This window comes from Falco rusticolus, chromosome 5, assembly GCF_015220075.1.
Source record: "Falco rusticolus isolate bFalRus1 chromosome 5, bFalRus1.pri, whole genome shotgun sequence".
NCBI classification, from domain to species: Eukaryota; Metazoa; Chordata; class Aves; order Falconiformes; family Falconidae; genus Falco; species Falco rusticolus.
The window spans coordinates 71,570,295-71,584,411 of record NC_051191.1 but is presented as its reverse complement, the minus strand read 5'-3'; the positions used below and the strand labels follow the sequence as shown (position 1 = coordinate 71,584,411).

General features: G+C 38.7%; 1 protein-coding gene across 1 annotated transcript in view; it reads right to left on the bottom strand.

The window, feature by feature from the left end:
• The window catches only part of PIK3C2G (phosphatidylinositol-4-phosphate 3-kinase catalytic subunit type 2 gamma), a 208,249-nt gene that overhangs the window by 42,808 nt on the left and 151,324 nt on the right, over positions 1 to 14,117 (bottom strand). The window contains 3 exon segments of the mRNA XM_037390442.1: positions 168 to 289; positions 854 to 1,046; positions 9,438 to 9,547. Coding sequence (XP_037246339.1) covers positions 168 to 289; positions 854 to 1,046; positions 9,438 to 9,547 — 425 coding nt within the window.

Sequence of the window (14,117 nt, the reverse complement as noted above, 5' to 3'; positions counted from 1 at the left end):
GTCTGTGATTCAGTTACTTCTGGGGCTGAATAGAAGGCTTGATAGAATATGTCACATTGCCTTTGTGTTTCTAAAAATATGTCTGCTGTACATTTTCTCACATTCTTATCTGTGCACAGAGAGAACCATTTAACAGCAGTATCACATTTGCTAATATGCTGCCTTACTCTGGGAGGGCATGTGATGGAAATTGCTTCTGGAGATGGCTGTGAAGTTTTGAGAACTGGTCAAATGATCTTTCCACGAAAGTGACCACATTGCAGGTTTGCACCACCTGCACCAAATACAGCTGTATTGAGGAAAAGGGAGAGGAAGAAAATTGTCAGAGAGGCACATAAAAAAAAAATGTACAAGTGAAAATATAACGTGATTTTAACAAAGAAAAACCTTTCTTTAATGCAGTGCCAAGTGCCAGAGAATTCGGTTTGTAATTTAGAGTCTTTGCTGCACAGGAAGTTTTGTGCCTGGATAGCATGCAACTGAAATACTGAAAGATCACTGCAATGTGTGAAAACTAATAGTGCACCATTAAAGCATCATACAACAGCCTCCGATTTCTATTAGGCTTCCTAATTTTGCGCCATGCTTTCCTTCTGGATGCTTTAATTAGCTCTTGATTTATTTTTCACTATAGGGCATGAACTGTTTCCTTAATGGCTCTCTGCTAATAGCTGTCTGCCTGGTGTTCTTTCTCTCCGGTAGTTCATTGCTTATGGCACTGCTGTTCATCCTCTGATCCTTTTAATGTGGCACAAGCACATCTTCTATAAAGGAGGAGGCAGAGTATATAAGCTCACAAAAGAGTCATTAAAGATCAAGGCAAATGAGGGCAAGCAAAGAACATAATACATACGGAGTCAGTCTTTTTGTTGAATCCCAGAATGGTGGCTCTTGCGATAGACTTCTCTCCGTCCAGCATCATCCATTCTTGAGGGACAGACTCTGGAGCTGGAGGCTTTGCAAAGCCTGTCACTGACATCTGTGCAAACATGTGGATCAAGTTATTGAGTTTAACAGGAAAGCACTCCAAACTTTCCTTTATTTTCCTGAAGAACAAACAAACAAACAGAACATGTACTGTTTGTGCATCTGTTTTGTTTCCATTTCTTGATCTTTGGTTTCATGGATGCAAGAACCAAAAAAAACCCCAGATTCTAAAACCTACGTCACACGAACATGTACTGCCCCCACACATCCAGTTACTGCTATTTGTAGCAATACAGCATATCCAGCCCCTGAGTTCTACTGCTTAAAGGTGCACTCTTGACATGTAGCCTGTCTCATGGCTTAGTTTGGGTTAGTTACTCTTCATAAGCTGGATACCATCAGTCTTCAACAACAGACAACAGAGACAGAATGTGTGTTTTGAGGAATTCCAGGGTATAAGAAGTAGTCTTCACTTTGACAGGTAAGAGAGTGCCCTATCACTTTCTTTTTGGTTACACTAAACTCACATCTCACATGGACTTACATGTGTTTGTGCCAGGCTACTGCATCCAATTTGTGATTTAGCTGTGTATAATGTGTTAATAAATCCTCTACCTGGTTATTAAAACCTCTATCCCTGTGGAGCTGCTCAATGTGAAAAAAAGAAGAAATAAATTTTCTTCCTCTATCTCTCCCATCTCACCCCTGTGCAAGGGAAGCCAGAGCACACCTCTAATTTCCTAGAGTTTTAAGAGCCTTCATCAGAAAAAGCAAGATAGATTAAAAAAAACCACCTAGATATACATGTAGATATGTACAGCAAACATGTTTTAACATCAAAGTGAACTCGACTTGAGAAATAACACTGCAAGATAATCACTGGTCTTTGAAGAGTAAGATGCAGTACTCATTAGAAAACATTTGCCTTCTTGAATTCAATTGCTGGTTAAGATCTATATAACTTGTGATGCCATATTTTTTTTTTTAATTTCCCTGCTTATTACTACAGCTCTCTGATGATATTCTGGATAGATTTTGATGTTATAGAACAGCAATGCATTAGTTTCAGGCCGTATGGCAGCAAACCTCTACTAAATTGTCAGTGTTCATTTTCTTTTTTTTTTTTTTTCTGTTTTCTTTTTTTTCCCCAGTTTTAGACCATATCTAACTAGCTTATGAGGGCTGACAATACCCTTAACCACCTTCATCATCCCTGTTCAAAGCTGAGCAAATGCTTCACCTGTCTTTTAAAATTAAATTCTTATTCATGGGTTTCTGTGAGTGGGTTGGATTGCTTACTGCAATCAATTGAAATCAATTCAATTCATTGCATTAGCCTAATTTTTGTGATCTGAGATGTTCCGGTTAAATTCTGTAGCTTCACAGGTGCAACCATACCAAAAAGAACATTCTACCTGCTGATAGCTGCCCAGCTTGCCCTTCTCCCAAACCCCAGATTTTTTTCAAAATACTGTGTGAATTTATCATACAGCAATTAGGCATACTAAACTAAGGAAAGATTTATATGTTTTTCTTAATGTAATACAAGGAAAGGTATCTCTGAACTGATTCAGTTAATTATCTTAATTATTAATTACATTCTCCTGAAACAGATACATACGGAGTATTTAATAAATGACAGAAATTAACATTTAAATGGAAAACAAGAAAACAAATCTCATTTCAAACTATTAGTACAAAATCAATTTGGTGCTGATTAATTAGGTTGCATGTGGTGAACTTTCCCTTTTTAACTCCTCTGTATTTAATTTAATGCATAGTTTAAACACTTTCTAAATCACTGAGACATGATTTAGGTTATAGAATCTGTAACTGGGCCATATTATTGCAAAGCACTTAGGGAATTTGTGATATTACTAGAAGAGTCATGTAAACTTTGCAGCTAAGTACAGTGCATTTTAATTTGCCTAAAGCAGGCCTAGGCCCATAAACCAGTGTTAATCAGACATTATCACTATGCCGAACAGCCAGTCTCATAATACCTGCATTCCTTTCATGGGTTCATTAAGACTAAAATATTTTTAACACCCAGATTGCTCATCACATACTTTAAAACTAAACAGAGACTTTTGTTGTCATTGTTGCAGATTTTCACTGTGAGTTATGTTAAATGTAATCATGTAAATGTAAAAACAGATATTCTGTTTTATCTGTATGCAGTTCTCACTGTTAAAATGGAAAACATGTCATGTTATCCACAAACAATTGAAAAGGCCTCTTCACTATTCTCGTGACATCTCACAGTGCACCTTCACAGAAAGGTAGAACAACTCTGGTTACAGTTCTCTGCACTTTCTGTCAAGGACAAACTGGCTTAAGGAAGCCCTCATTCCCACAGCCTCCCCAAAACTGGTTCCTAACTATGTATAGAGCAGCAGTGTACATCAGAACCATATGTCTATCTTTTATTTTTATTTTTTTTTTTCCTTTTGCAGTTTATTTTTGGCATGCTTTAGTTCACCATTTTATCACGTTGTGTTATCTGGTTCCCCCTTCTGCTAGCATTTTTAAAGTTCATCCTAAGAATCAGTGCTGGAACTTTCCCCTTGAACTCTCCGAGATCCCCACACACCTTCTTTTCTCTGCAGCCACATTGTTTAGCCATAGGCAAAGAAGTAGGTAAGGTCATGGGTGCTCATTGCTGAGATCCTCTTGCTCCCTAGGCCATTACCGTCTTTGCTTGTGCCTAAAGCTGGCTCTGCCCTCACAAGATGACAAAAAGTTTCTTATTTTTTTCTGTAGCCCTAGCTGCTCAGGGATTTAGTTCCTAATGGTCTATAGATGGGAAAACTGAGGTGACCTATATGAAGGGCATCAAAAGCACAGGTTAATCAGAAGAAAACAAGAAAACATCATTAGCTAAAGTAACATTAATTGTGGATCACAATATTGCTAACACAGTTTTCAGGCAGAAAAAATATTTTTTTCCACATGACAAGATCCGTTTACCACAGAGTTTGGTGTTTGACCTACTTCTCAGAAAAGTGAGTTAAATATCCAGGATTATTGAAAAGTAATGACTTTCTGCTTTCTACCTGCTGGACTGACTTTGAATTTGAGATTTGGCTCACAGTCTTCCTACAGAATTGTCAAATTATGGTAGCAGGTGAAATATGCACAGACTGGTTGGCTGCTTGTGTAAACAGAGATGGATGAAAGGATTGTCTAACATTTTCAAGGGTGACTAGTGATAGTTGGTGCCTTGATTTTTAAGAACTAGACATTTTGTGTGGGATAGGTATTCTGAGGGCTGGTGCTTAGATTTTTTGGATTTACCAACCTTTCTCCAGAGCCTTTTAAGAGCACATACAGTCATTGTTGCTGACTAGTTATCCAGATCTTAGTCTTGGTATATATAATATTCACCCCAAATATCAGAATAATTTTCTTTATCATTCTTGATGACACCCTGCTTCTCATTTCCGTCTAGGCCTGAAAATAATTTAGAGTATAATGAGCAAAATTTATTTTCGTGGGATTTTCAGACATTAATGAACATAATGTTTCATTTATACCTAACTTCTCCATCCATGAATTTACCATTTCAAAACAAATTGAGTAGTAAAACTCTCCAACAGCTCTTAACAGAATTTTCCAGAACAGTACTGTTTTCAGGGACAGACCTTTTCTAATTTTCAGCAACATTTATTCATGGACAGTTGATATTCTTTTTGTGTACATCAGTGATAACCCTCAGCTTAATACCTTATTTCCCACTGTGATAATATACGGACAGTAATCGTATCCTTTTTTACCCCTTATTTTGCTAGGCTTTAAAATCCAGGTTTACTTTCAGATTAACTCTGATCCCATGGGTTGAGCACATCAGGTACTCTCCTGAAGTGCATCTTCCAGCCTAGTTTCCCTACTAGTCCTGCTATACGCCTCTCCCAGGACAGAGGGCAATCCTCACCCCAAGCTGGTGGCATGTGGGGTTTGTACAACAGTATGAAAGCCTCACACGGCATCAATTCAAGGATGAAGTTCGACTTCCGTTCCTTCGATGCACATATACCACAATCTTTACAAATTGCTTGAATGCTGCTGAAAGAAAGTTTAGCACTGTAGGTTTGTTTATGCCCTTTCAGAAGTCACCTTCTTTCACTGCGTTTTCAGCTGTTTGAGAGATTTCTGCTGGAATAGATGCAGCCACCTGAGAAACAGGGATCAGCTGATCAGTTAGAGAGTAGCATCATGTTTTGAAAGGAGTTACTGTGAATTGTTCAGTTCTGCAGCTGGTTGGGGGTGGATATGCTTGACCTAGGCATTGACAGGCCAGGCACCTAACAAATGATTCTGTTAATAAATAAGTAAAGATGCCAGCTGACCTAAGAGGCACCCTGTCAGTTAGGCTGCTGAAGATATGCAATGGTGTTTCTGATCCACTGTGCATCTCCTGTTCACGGTTTTCTATGAATGGGTTAGAATGCATACTGCAATCAGTTGAAATGAACTCCATTCATTGCATGAGGCTAACTTTAATCCCTTAAAAATAATTTCAAATATACCTCCCCTTGCAGGCCCTTTAAAAATGTCAGGCAGCATGACACACCATGCTGAACATTTGAGGACATCTGCAGAAAACCAAATGGGAAATTTATATCCAGAGGTAAGATGGGTTTCCAGCTTCTGGTAAATCTGTGTTGTTAGGGGAAGAGGAAAGGAGGGAGGGGAAAGGATCAAATTGAGTTTCAAGGATCAAACTGAGTTCAGGGCAGATGCTGGAGAGACAACAATGTTTCATTTGGCACTAGGTGCACAGAACTGACAAGGAAACACAGAAACTCTTGTTTAACTCTCAATTGGTGCATTGTATATCCATGATCTGAGGGTGCGACCTTCCAGAAGGCTGTAAACTGTGAGGCTTAACACTGCCGCCCATCAGCTCTTAACAGTGAGCTGACCCAATGTGAGAAGAATACAGCACACAAATGAGACCACAGGTTGTTGAACATGTCTTAAATCAAGAATGAGAGCAAAGGAATTTGGTAAAACACAGGACACTTTATGATCCTGAAAGGGGTCAATACATTACTGTCCAAACTCTGCTAGCATTATTCTGTTGGCTAAAAAGGTGACGGCAAAGAACAAATCAACATTGTTTTGCCAGGAATATTTGTGACATCGTTCATCATTTTGTGTTGTTTTTAAACAACAGTAGAGGCAATGTCATTATTATTACTCAAACCAAACTCAGACAATTGCTAAAAGCAACCTATTTCTGCAGAAACAGAGAGAAATACTGTTCTGTTTCCACTAGCAGAAGATTGAGGTTTTCAGCAGATGCATTATATGATTGAATCTGAAACATTACAATAACTACCTTGTACTTAGAACAAAAAATAACTTTCTGTTGGCAGTGTTTAACATTCCAATGACCACACTCCTTGTCTAGAAAAGAATTCTTTAAAAAACAATAAAGTGCTTTTGGAAGCAATTATGGAGAAAAAAGAGCTATGAATTGCGAAGGATTTGAGAGCTACTGGAAGTTATGCTAATATTCAGAACTTGCAATTTCCTTGGCTTTCTAAGGACAGCTTGAAAACTAGATACAGGAGTATGCTACAGAGTGACCATGAGAAGTGTGTAACTGGATTTTTTATCACCTGAACATTGTATATAACAAGGAGGTAGGGAAGAATTTTTTTGAAGGACAGGAATAAAGATGATGTAGGTAATCCAAAGCTCACAAAAACCTCAGTATATTAACATTCCTGAGGGCAGGTTGGAAAATGCTTATACAGGGGTGTAAGTAAAAAGCTCCAAGAGAAATTAGATTCATGGAAATTCATAGGTAATGATCAGAGACTTTCGTCATGCAAATAAGCATATGTAATATAAATATAACCTACGAGTATTAAAAAAAAAAACAAAAAATGCACTCTAGTAATATTTGACTTTCTGTGTGATGCAATGATGTCTATGGATAACAACAAATTTACACTTCAGCATTTTGAAGGAAATTGGAAAAACAGCTCTGAAGTTCAAAAAAACATTTTAGCAGAAAATACAGCTTCAGATAAGAACAGAGCCCACAGCAGTGTACAGATCTGAACTGTGATGCTAATTTTGTTGGTAAGCAAGACTTGAATGGCATTTCCACTCTGAAGACCTTCATTTCCTTAACGCCAACCCTAACAAGAAATCTAAAGGGAAGGAGGACATGATGGCGTCTGAGTCCTAGCTGTAGTCTCTGTGGGCTGAACAGGATTTCCTAACCCTAATACAAACCTCTACCAGGCAATCAAGCGTACCAACTTTTCTTACTTCCAAAACAGTGTTAAGCCACATCTACCTAATGTCAGCTGTTCTTTCACATGCTTTGGCTGAGAAGGACTGCAGGTGAATTCTTACTCTGAAGTCCCTCACTCCCTTCCACCCTAACCCTCAACACTCAGCCCTCACCACAACCACTTTGCTCAGCAACAAGAAAGAGAGTAGAGCCCCAGCTCTGTCTGGAACCCAGCCTTTATCCTTTGTCTTCTAAGCAAGATGACAGTGACATTAACCCTAACCACAACCTTAGTCCTGCCGAACTGAAAAGCATACTGACCCTTTCCACCTCCATAAGAGCCTGGGCATTAGCTCTGAGCTTTGTATGACACTAACACAATTTTCACTTTGAAGACTCACATTATTGTATTTGTTATGTATATCTTAGCCTTTTTTCACTAATTAAATGAAGGCTGTTTTTTTTTACCCGTGAGAGACAAACACAACCATCCAAATTATCTGACAGAATCCAGAGTTTTAGAGTTTAGTAGAAATGGCATGTTTCCTATTTGAATGGAAATAAAAGTCTGTAATTTGGGAATACGTAAAATTTTAAAGGAAAGGATAAGACAGAAGTTGATGGTAAATGTGATTTTGTCATTAATTTTTAAATAAAACAATCTTGCTAATGGCCAAGAGTGAAAGCATATGAAAAATCAAGTGTTAAAGGAGAAGGAACTCAGTGCTCGGCTGAGCAGTAATAGAAAAATACTGTGAAGTAATAGGAACATAGTTTTGTTTAAGAAATTCCTCTCTTTCTCTTTAAAGAAGGCTCTTCCTTAAATGCTCTAGGTCTCTGTTCCAGCCTTCTCTGAACCTGCTGCCTCAGTTTCCAATTCTAATACACGAAAAGTAGACATATAAACAGCATGATTCAAATTGCCCCAAATCTTCATATTGCCTTCTGTAATAGTAATGAGACTAGCTCAGCTGCTCCAGTTCAACCTTTCACCACCTTTGTTCATTGCAATGTGCCCTCCGGCTGTACTGACGGTAGGGGGACTGCTCTTGCCTAAAGGCAGTTTGCACCCTGCAGAGAACTGTGCTGCCTTATGGAGTGTCCTTTTAGGGCTTTGAATTTGAAAGGAGCCCTTCACTCAGAGGCCAGTGCTATGACCTGGGTATGTGCCCTGCACTTGCACCAGAGGAGGAGGTTAGAAGAATCTGGCTTGCTTTGCGTGTTTACTTGGTGTTCAGGGTACATGAATTCATAGACTGTCCTTGGGAAACAACAGTGCTGCACAGGATAGGGTCTGACAGGGAGATTTTTTCTCGTACTATGCCTAGAATGGGAAAGTGAGTTTCCAAATTAAGTCTCCACTGGCCTCATCTAGACAACATCTCATCAACAGCTGGAATTATATGTAATGCAGAATCTTGATCTGAAAGATCAAGACAGAGGTCTTCAAACTTTTTATACATGTCATCTGCAGCTCCTCATCAATAATCCCCAGTTACTATCATAAGCAAATGAAAGATTTCATTATCCTAACTAAAATCAAGATTTAATCCTACCTATATTCACACACAATGTTTTTCAGTGATAGGTCTGTTAAGCGCTTAAAAGGAAGGATCAGTACCATTTTGCAGATGGGGAAACTATGGCTAGCAGAGGGAAAGTAACTTGCCTGAGGCAACACAGAAGGCAAAAAGAAGAACAGAAAAGGAAGTAAATTCAGGAATTCCAGGTCCTCACTCAGTCCATTAACAAGCTGAACCTTTTTATGCAGTTCGAATCCTGTTGCATGTAGCTGCTGCATTTAAAAAACTAGAGGAAAGCTGACTGGATATAAGCCAGAATGATTTCACCATGAAAGCAGAAGAAACCTCTTGGTGCTGAGTAAATGACTTGTTACAAGCATACCACAAATGAACAAGTGTTTCTTCCAGAAATCCGAGGAGATTGGTTATAACATGCATAAGGAATGGACCTTTTAAAAATTAAACATGTGAATACTGATTATCCTTTTGTGTAATTCCACTGTTCACAACCTCTTAACGTAACAGAAAAAACTGGTGGTTTGGGGTTTTTTTTTTGTTGGGTTTTTTTGTTTGTTTGTTTTTGTGTTTTTTGTTTTGTTTTGTTTTTTGGTTTTTGTTTTGTTGTTTGGTCCTGTTTTGGTTGGGGTTTTTTGTTGTTGTTATTTTTTTTTAATTTGACAATTTTGCTTTGTGCCTGAAGGAGATAAAGTTTCTGGATTACATTCTGGTTTTACCTTGTAAAGTAGCTTGTAGCCTGGAGGTCTGAGTCCTGAGGACGGAGATTATCATACACATACTTCAGATCCTGAATGCTGTTTAGCTCAGGCAATCCTGCATGCAGCATCTTAAAGTAAAGAAATATCATTAGTCCATGGTTCCATTGAAAAGAAATTTAAATGGAATAGAGCTAACTGAGGAAAGAAAGGTTTTACACTACAAAGTCTTGTAAAACACAAAGTTTTGTGATCTGAAAAGTGGTTCTTGATGCCAGAGTAATGCCTGGAACACTAAAGTGAATCTATTGCATTGTAAATCTTCCCAGTGAGGTACCAGAAAGAGGCATGGGTCAAAATCACCAATCCATTTTAATTATGTATTTTCTCTTTGGATATTGTAATCTTAATGTGTATATTGCTAAGCTTCCTTCATAGCTTTCTAACAGTGATAAAAGCGAAGGTAACCAAATTCTGCTCCCTGAACAATAGTAACCACATTCTATTATGCTCACTGTATTATCCTAGTCCTAATCCAATTTAGTGCAACATCACCTCCTCATTTGTAAATACTGATTCCTCCACTATTGCTCTGGACTCCTCCTGCAAAGAGATCATAGATTCACTTCCTTTACAGTCAATGCAGAAGAAAAGTTCCTTTAGGCATCGATTCTTAGTGGGACCCCTGAGTCGGGCACTGAAAACTGCCCACTTGGGCACTGATACTGGAGGGTATCATTCTCCATCGATGAGGGTTGGAGATGTTCTAGTTGGCCAAGTTAGGTTCAAAAGACAAATAATGCAAATATTCCCCTTGCAAAGTAGCAACACAAGTAAGGTAGACAACTGAGTGTGTCCAATTGCCCATACAGCTCTCTCCAGGCATCTTAAAATGTCAACAACAAAAATAATTTTTACTCATTTCAAAACGTACTGACTTTTCTCAACAGTTACAGTCAGTTGAGAGTGTTGCTTTGTGTGTAATGGGGAAAAAATTACTCCCTCACATTGCTCTGTATATGAATTTGCAGTCACTACTCTGCGTTCTTCATTGATATTTATGTCTAACTCCGACAGAAAGACCAACTAAGTTTTGCAAGTAACAGCAAAGTAAAAAGGAAGCACTGCTTTTGTTTTAAGGTTTTGCTGAGAGACTAATAAAACAAGGGGAAAAGATTTGGAGGAGTATTGTCTTTATTCCTTCAAACCTTCTCAACAGTTTTATTTTCTTTTTGGAATTGTGAGGGAAATCTTGCTTCATATCAGACCCAAACTGTATTACCACTGAACAGTTAGATTGCTGTCTCACAGAGTTTTGGCTAGCAAGGAGCAGCGGCAGAAAGCTCAATGAGGTGCATTTAAGGGAGCTCATAGCAGGGACAATAACAAAATTCAGCACTAAAGGACACACATTGCTGTTCATCTGTATGCCTTCAACCCTTTTATATGAGATGATATAAAAGATGATAACAATTCCTGTCCCCTTTAAAAAAAAAAAAAAAAAAAAAGTTGTTGCATAGGCAAATTAAGCTTCTTGCCCTGCATTAGAAAAGGGAACAATACCAGAAACAAACATAATCTGAATGATCTGTAGTGCAACTGAAAAACAGGGTTTCTTTAAGGTTCTCTGCATTGTAGAAGGTAGAAAACCATTTGCTGAAACAAAACAAAACAAAAAAGGTCTTTATGTTGGCAGTACCTACACTGTACTTTGCTGGCTGTAGGGGGGGCCTATAGGCTTATTATACTGTTTCATCCCTTTTGCTCTGTATAGCACATCTTTCATGTTTCCAGTCCCCTGATGGAGGAGGCTTCTGAATGTTGTGGCTAGTGATACTAGATGCTAATTAGACAAGACATGGAACAACTGTTCAGAAAATAACTACAGGTATCCTAGGGCAACTCAAATGTCACTAGATGCCTAAGTTTAAGTGCCTGCATTGTTCCCCTCGTTTGGCCACACATACGTCTTGACCTACCACACTTAGTTATTCCAGGCTTTCTGACTCACTGAGTGGAGCTGCCTACACTCTCCTTGGGCCTGGATTCAGAGCTAGTGTGTGATGCTCAGCCCACCATCCCATGAAAAATGAATAGTCCTGGCACGTACTTTCCATGTGTAATACCTCCAAAATGGGGGTGTTCCCTCATCCTCTTTTCCCATATGGTGTTTCTTAGTTTAGAACAGTGAAATTACTTGTATGGGGACACAGCATTCTTGAGTCTTAGATCTGCTCTGTCTAGGTACTGTCTCCTGTTTTATACTATTAGGTCTGCCTGTTTCTTGTCAAAATAGAGGCAAGTGTGCCAATTATTTGCTGTCTAATGTCACCTCTAAGCCCCTTTTAATAATTTTCTACCTGAATAATCTTAATAACAGTAATGGATTTTGCATTTCTTTAAACTAGTCAAAAAGTATTTGTGTCCTGTGATCACCCACTTGATCACAGTTCACATCAAATCTTTAATGAGAGCAAAGCTGATGAACTACCGGCTTTTATGCAGCTGAACTCTGCCAGCAGACTCTTGGGTCTCCCATGGATGTTTCTGCTTTTGAAAGTGATGGAAACTTCATGGATTATTTCTTACTCCCTGTAGCAAATGTCTCTACAGCTCTAGAAACAGGCTGCTCACTACCAAGGAAAAGGTTTAATTCCTAAACTGGGCCAAAACCCCCAAATAGTTCATAATCATGGTTTTCTAGAAACCACTAATAGTTACTGACCGTCCAGAGCACAGTTTACCACTCCTGTGAAGTACTGTACTGTAACATCTCCAAAAATAGAATGTGGGAGGGGAAGGAAAGATTAATGATGCAGACTTCCAGACAGTGAGAGAAATCTTAGATTGTCAGTGATTCAAATAAGCAGTGCTTAGTTTATCTTGCCCCGTCATGACAGTATCTGATATTCTGCATGGAAATAAGAAAAGCAGAACTTCACAGTCTGTCTACTTTTCTAGAAATGACCCACGCAACTAAACCACTTTGATACTTAAAATTTCTGATCAACACCCCATTTCAAGTACAGAACGAAACTCACCTTTCCAAACATCACTGGCAAAAACAAGGCGTTCAGCAAACTTGTCTGGTTTGTTTAATTTCCTTTGGTATGAAGTGCTCATTGATGGGGTGTGAGTATGCTGCCAGTTATTTTTCAATGATGAAATGCAACACAATTGTCTAAACTGCAGCCCACTGACAAATATTAAAACAGATCTTCATGTTGACTTTTAGTTCAGCACTATTACCTCTCCTTAAAGATCATCAGAAACAAAAGATGCAGCATATCCTGAATATAGAAAAACCTGAGCCATATACAGGCAGAGGTAGCTAGTTATTTCAGACCTCCTGCCAGGAACATTTTCTTAACAGTCTCTCTATATATTATTCCAGAGTAATCTAACATTATCTCTGCTGCTTGCAGAAAAAGGAACTGCACTGGGGACAAGGAGGTGGGCAGAAGATGTAGCTATATTTGCAGTATGCAGTTTTAGGCAACCTGTTCAGAAATGGAGGGATTATTGCTGTGTGTGAGAGAGTAGGAGTGCTCTTGAGTTTTCTGGAGGATCTTTAACTTCATATATCCCACAGCTGCACTTTGCACTGCTTTCAGTGCAAAATTATGCTTTATGACAGGAATGCAGTTTTGCTACACATTTGTGACTACTTAAAACCAGGGTTGAGATCTGGGACAATCCTTCCTGCTCCGTATTGGGAAATCACTCACTGAATCACTGCATCAGAATCCATGGGCAAGACAGAAGAAACAAGATGAGCAAATCCTTGCCATTTCTCCCCTCCTCATTGCAGAAGTCGGAGATGATAAAATAGTGTTTACCGAGCAACTTTTTTGCTGTACCTCAGCTTCAGCACGGGTCCCCTTTAGAAGGTTGTGTAGATTTTTTCATGCACAGGCCAGTCACCTAGGTTTTGTGTGGGGCCGTGTACATAACTTTTGGATTAATATCTTAGCCAAGCAACTTAGTAAATATTAGTTAATTTGATATTCTTACTCTACTGCAAAGGGGAAAATCACTAACCTTTCACACACAAGTAAATAGAGGCATAAAGCAGTTATGGAATCTGCCACAGCACGTAAATCAGTAGAAATACTTAAATAAAATAGGGATAAAAGCTCCCAGAAGTCTTAAAATCCTGTACAAAAGGATTATTAAACCAGTGTCAATGTAGGTATTGCTCTTTCTTTCCTGTGTTCTCATTCCTAAGAAGGGAGTGTGGAAATGTGCAGAAAAACATTCTAATGGCATCATTGTTAGCTGCAGTGCTGCTAGGTACCCTCATATCACCCACTCTGTGAAATATTTAGTTCACTTTGCCTTGCTGTAAACATGAACAGGACTGGTAAATGATTTCTTCAAGACCTAGAAAAAGGTCTGAGTGAAATTCCTGAATGTGAAACATACCCAGCTTCTTTTGCAGTTTTCTGATATTTTGTAAAAAAGAATGCATTAAAAAAAGGGGGAAAAAAACCAAAACCCAAAAAGCAGCTTAGCTTTTCTTTTCTCAGAAATTAGTACTGCAACTGGACAGTTTCTTTTCACAGGAAGTGCCAGCACGAACATTTCCAGCAGTGCCCCTGATACCTCTTCAAATCACAGCGCTATTGGAGGCAGCAGAGAAGTGGTAAAAGGGAAGAGGACACCAGAGGAAATGGCTTTTTGGTTTCTTCCTCAAGTTGC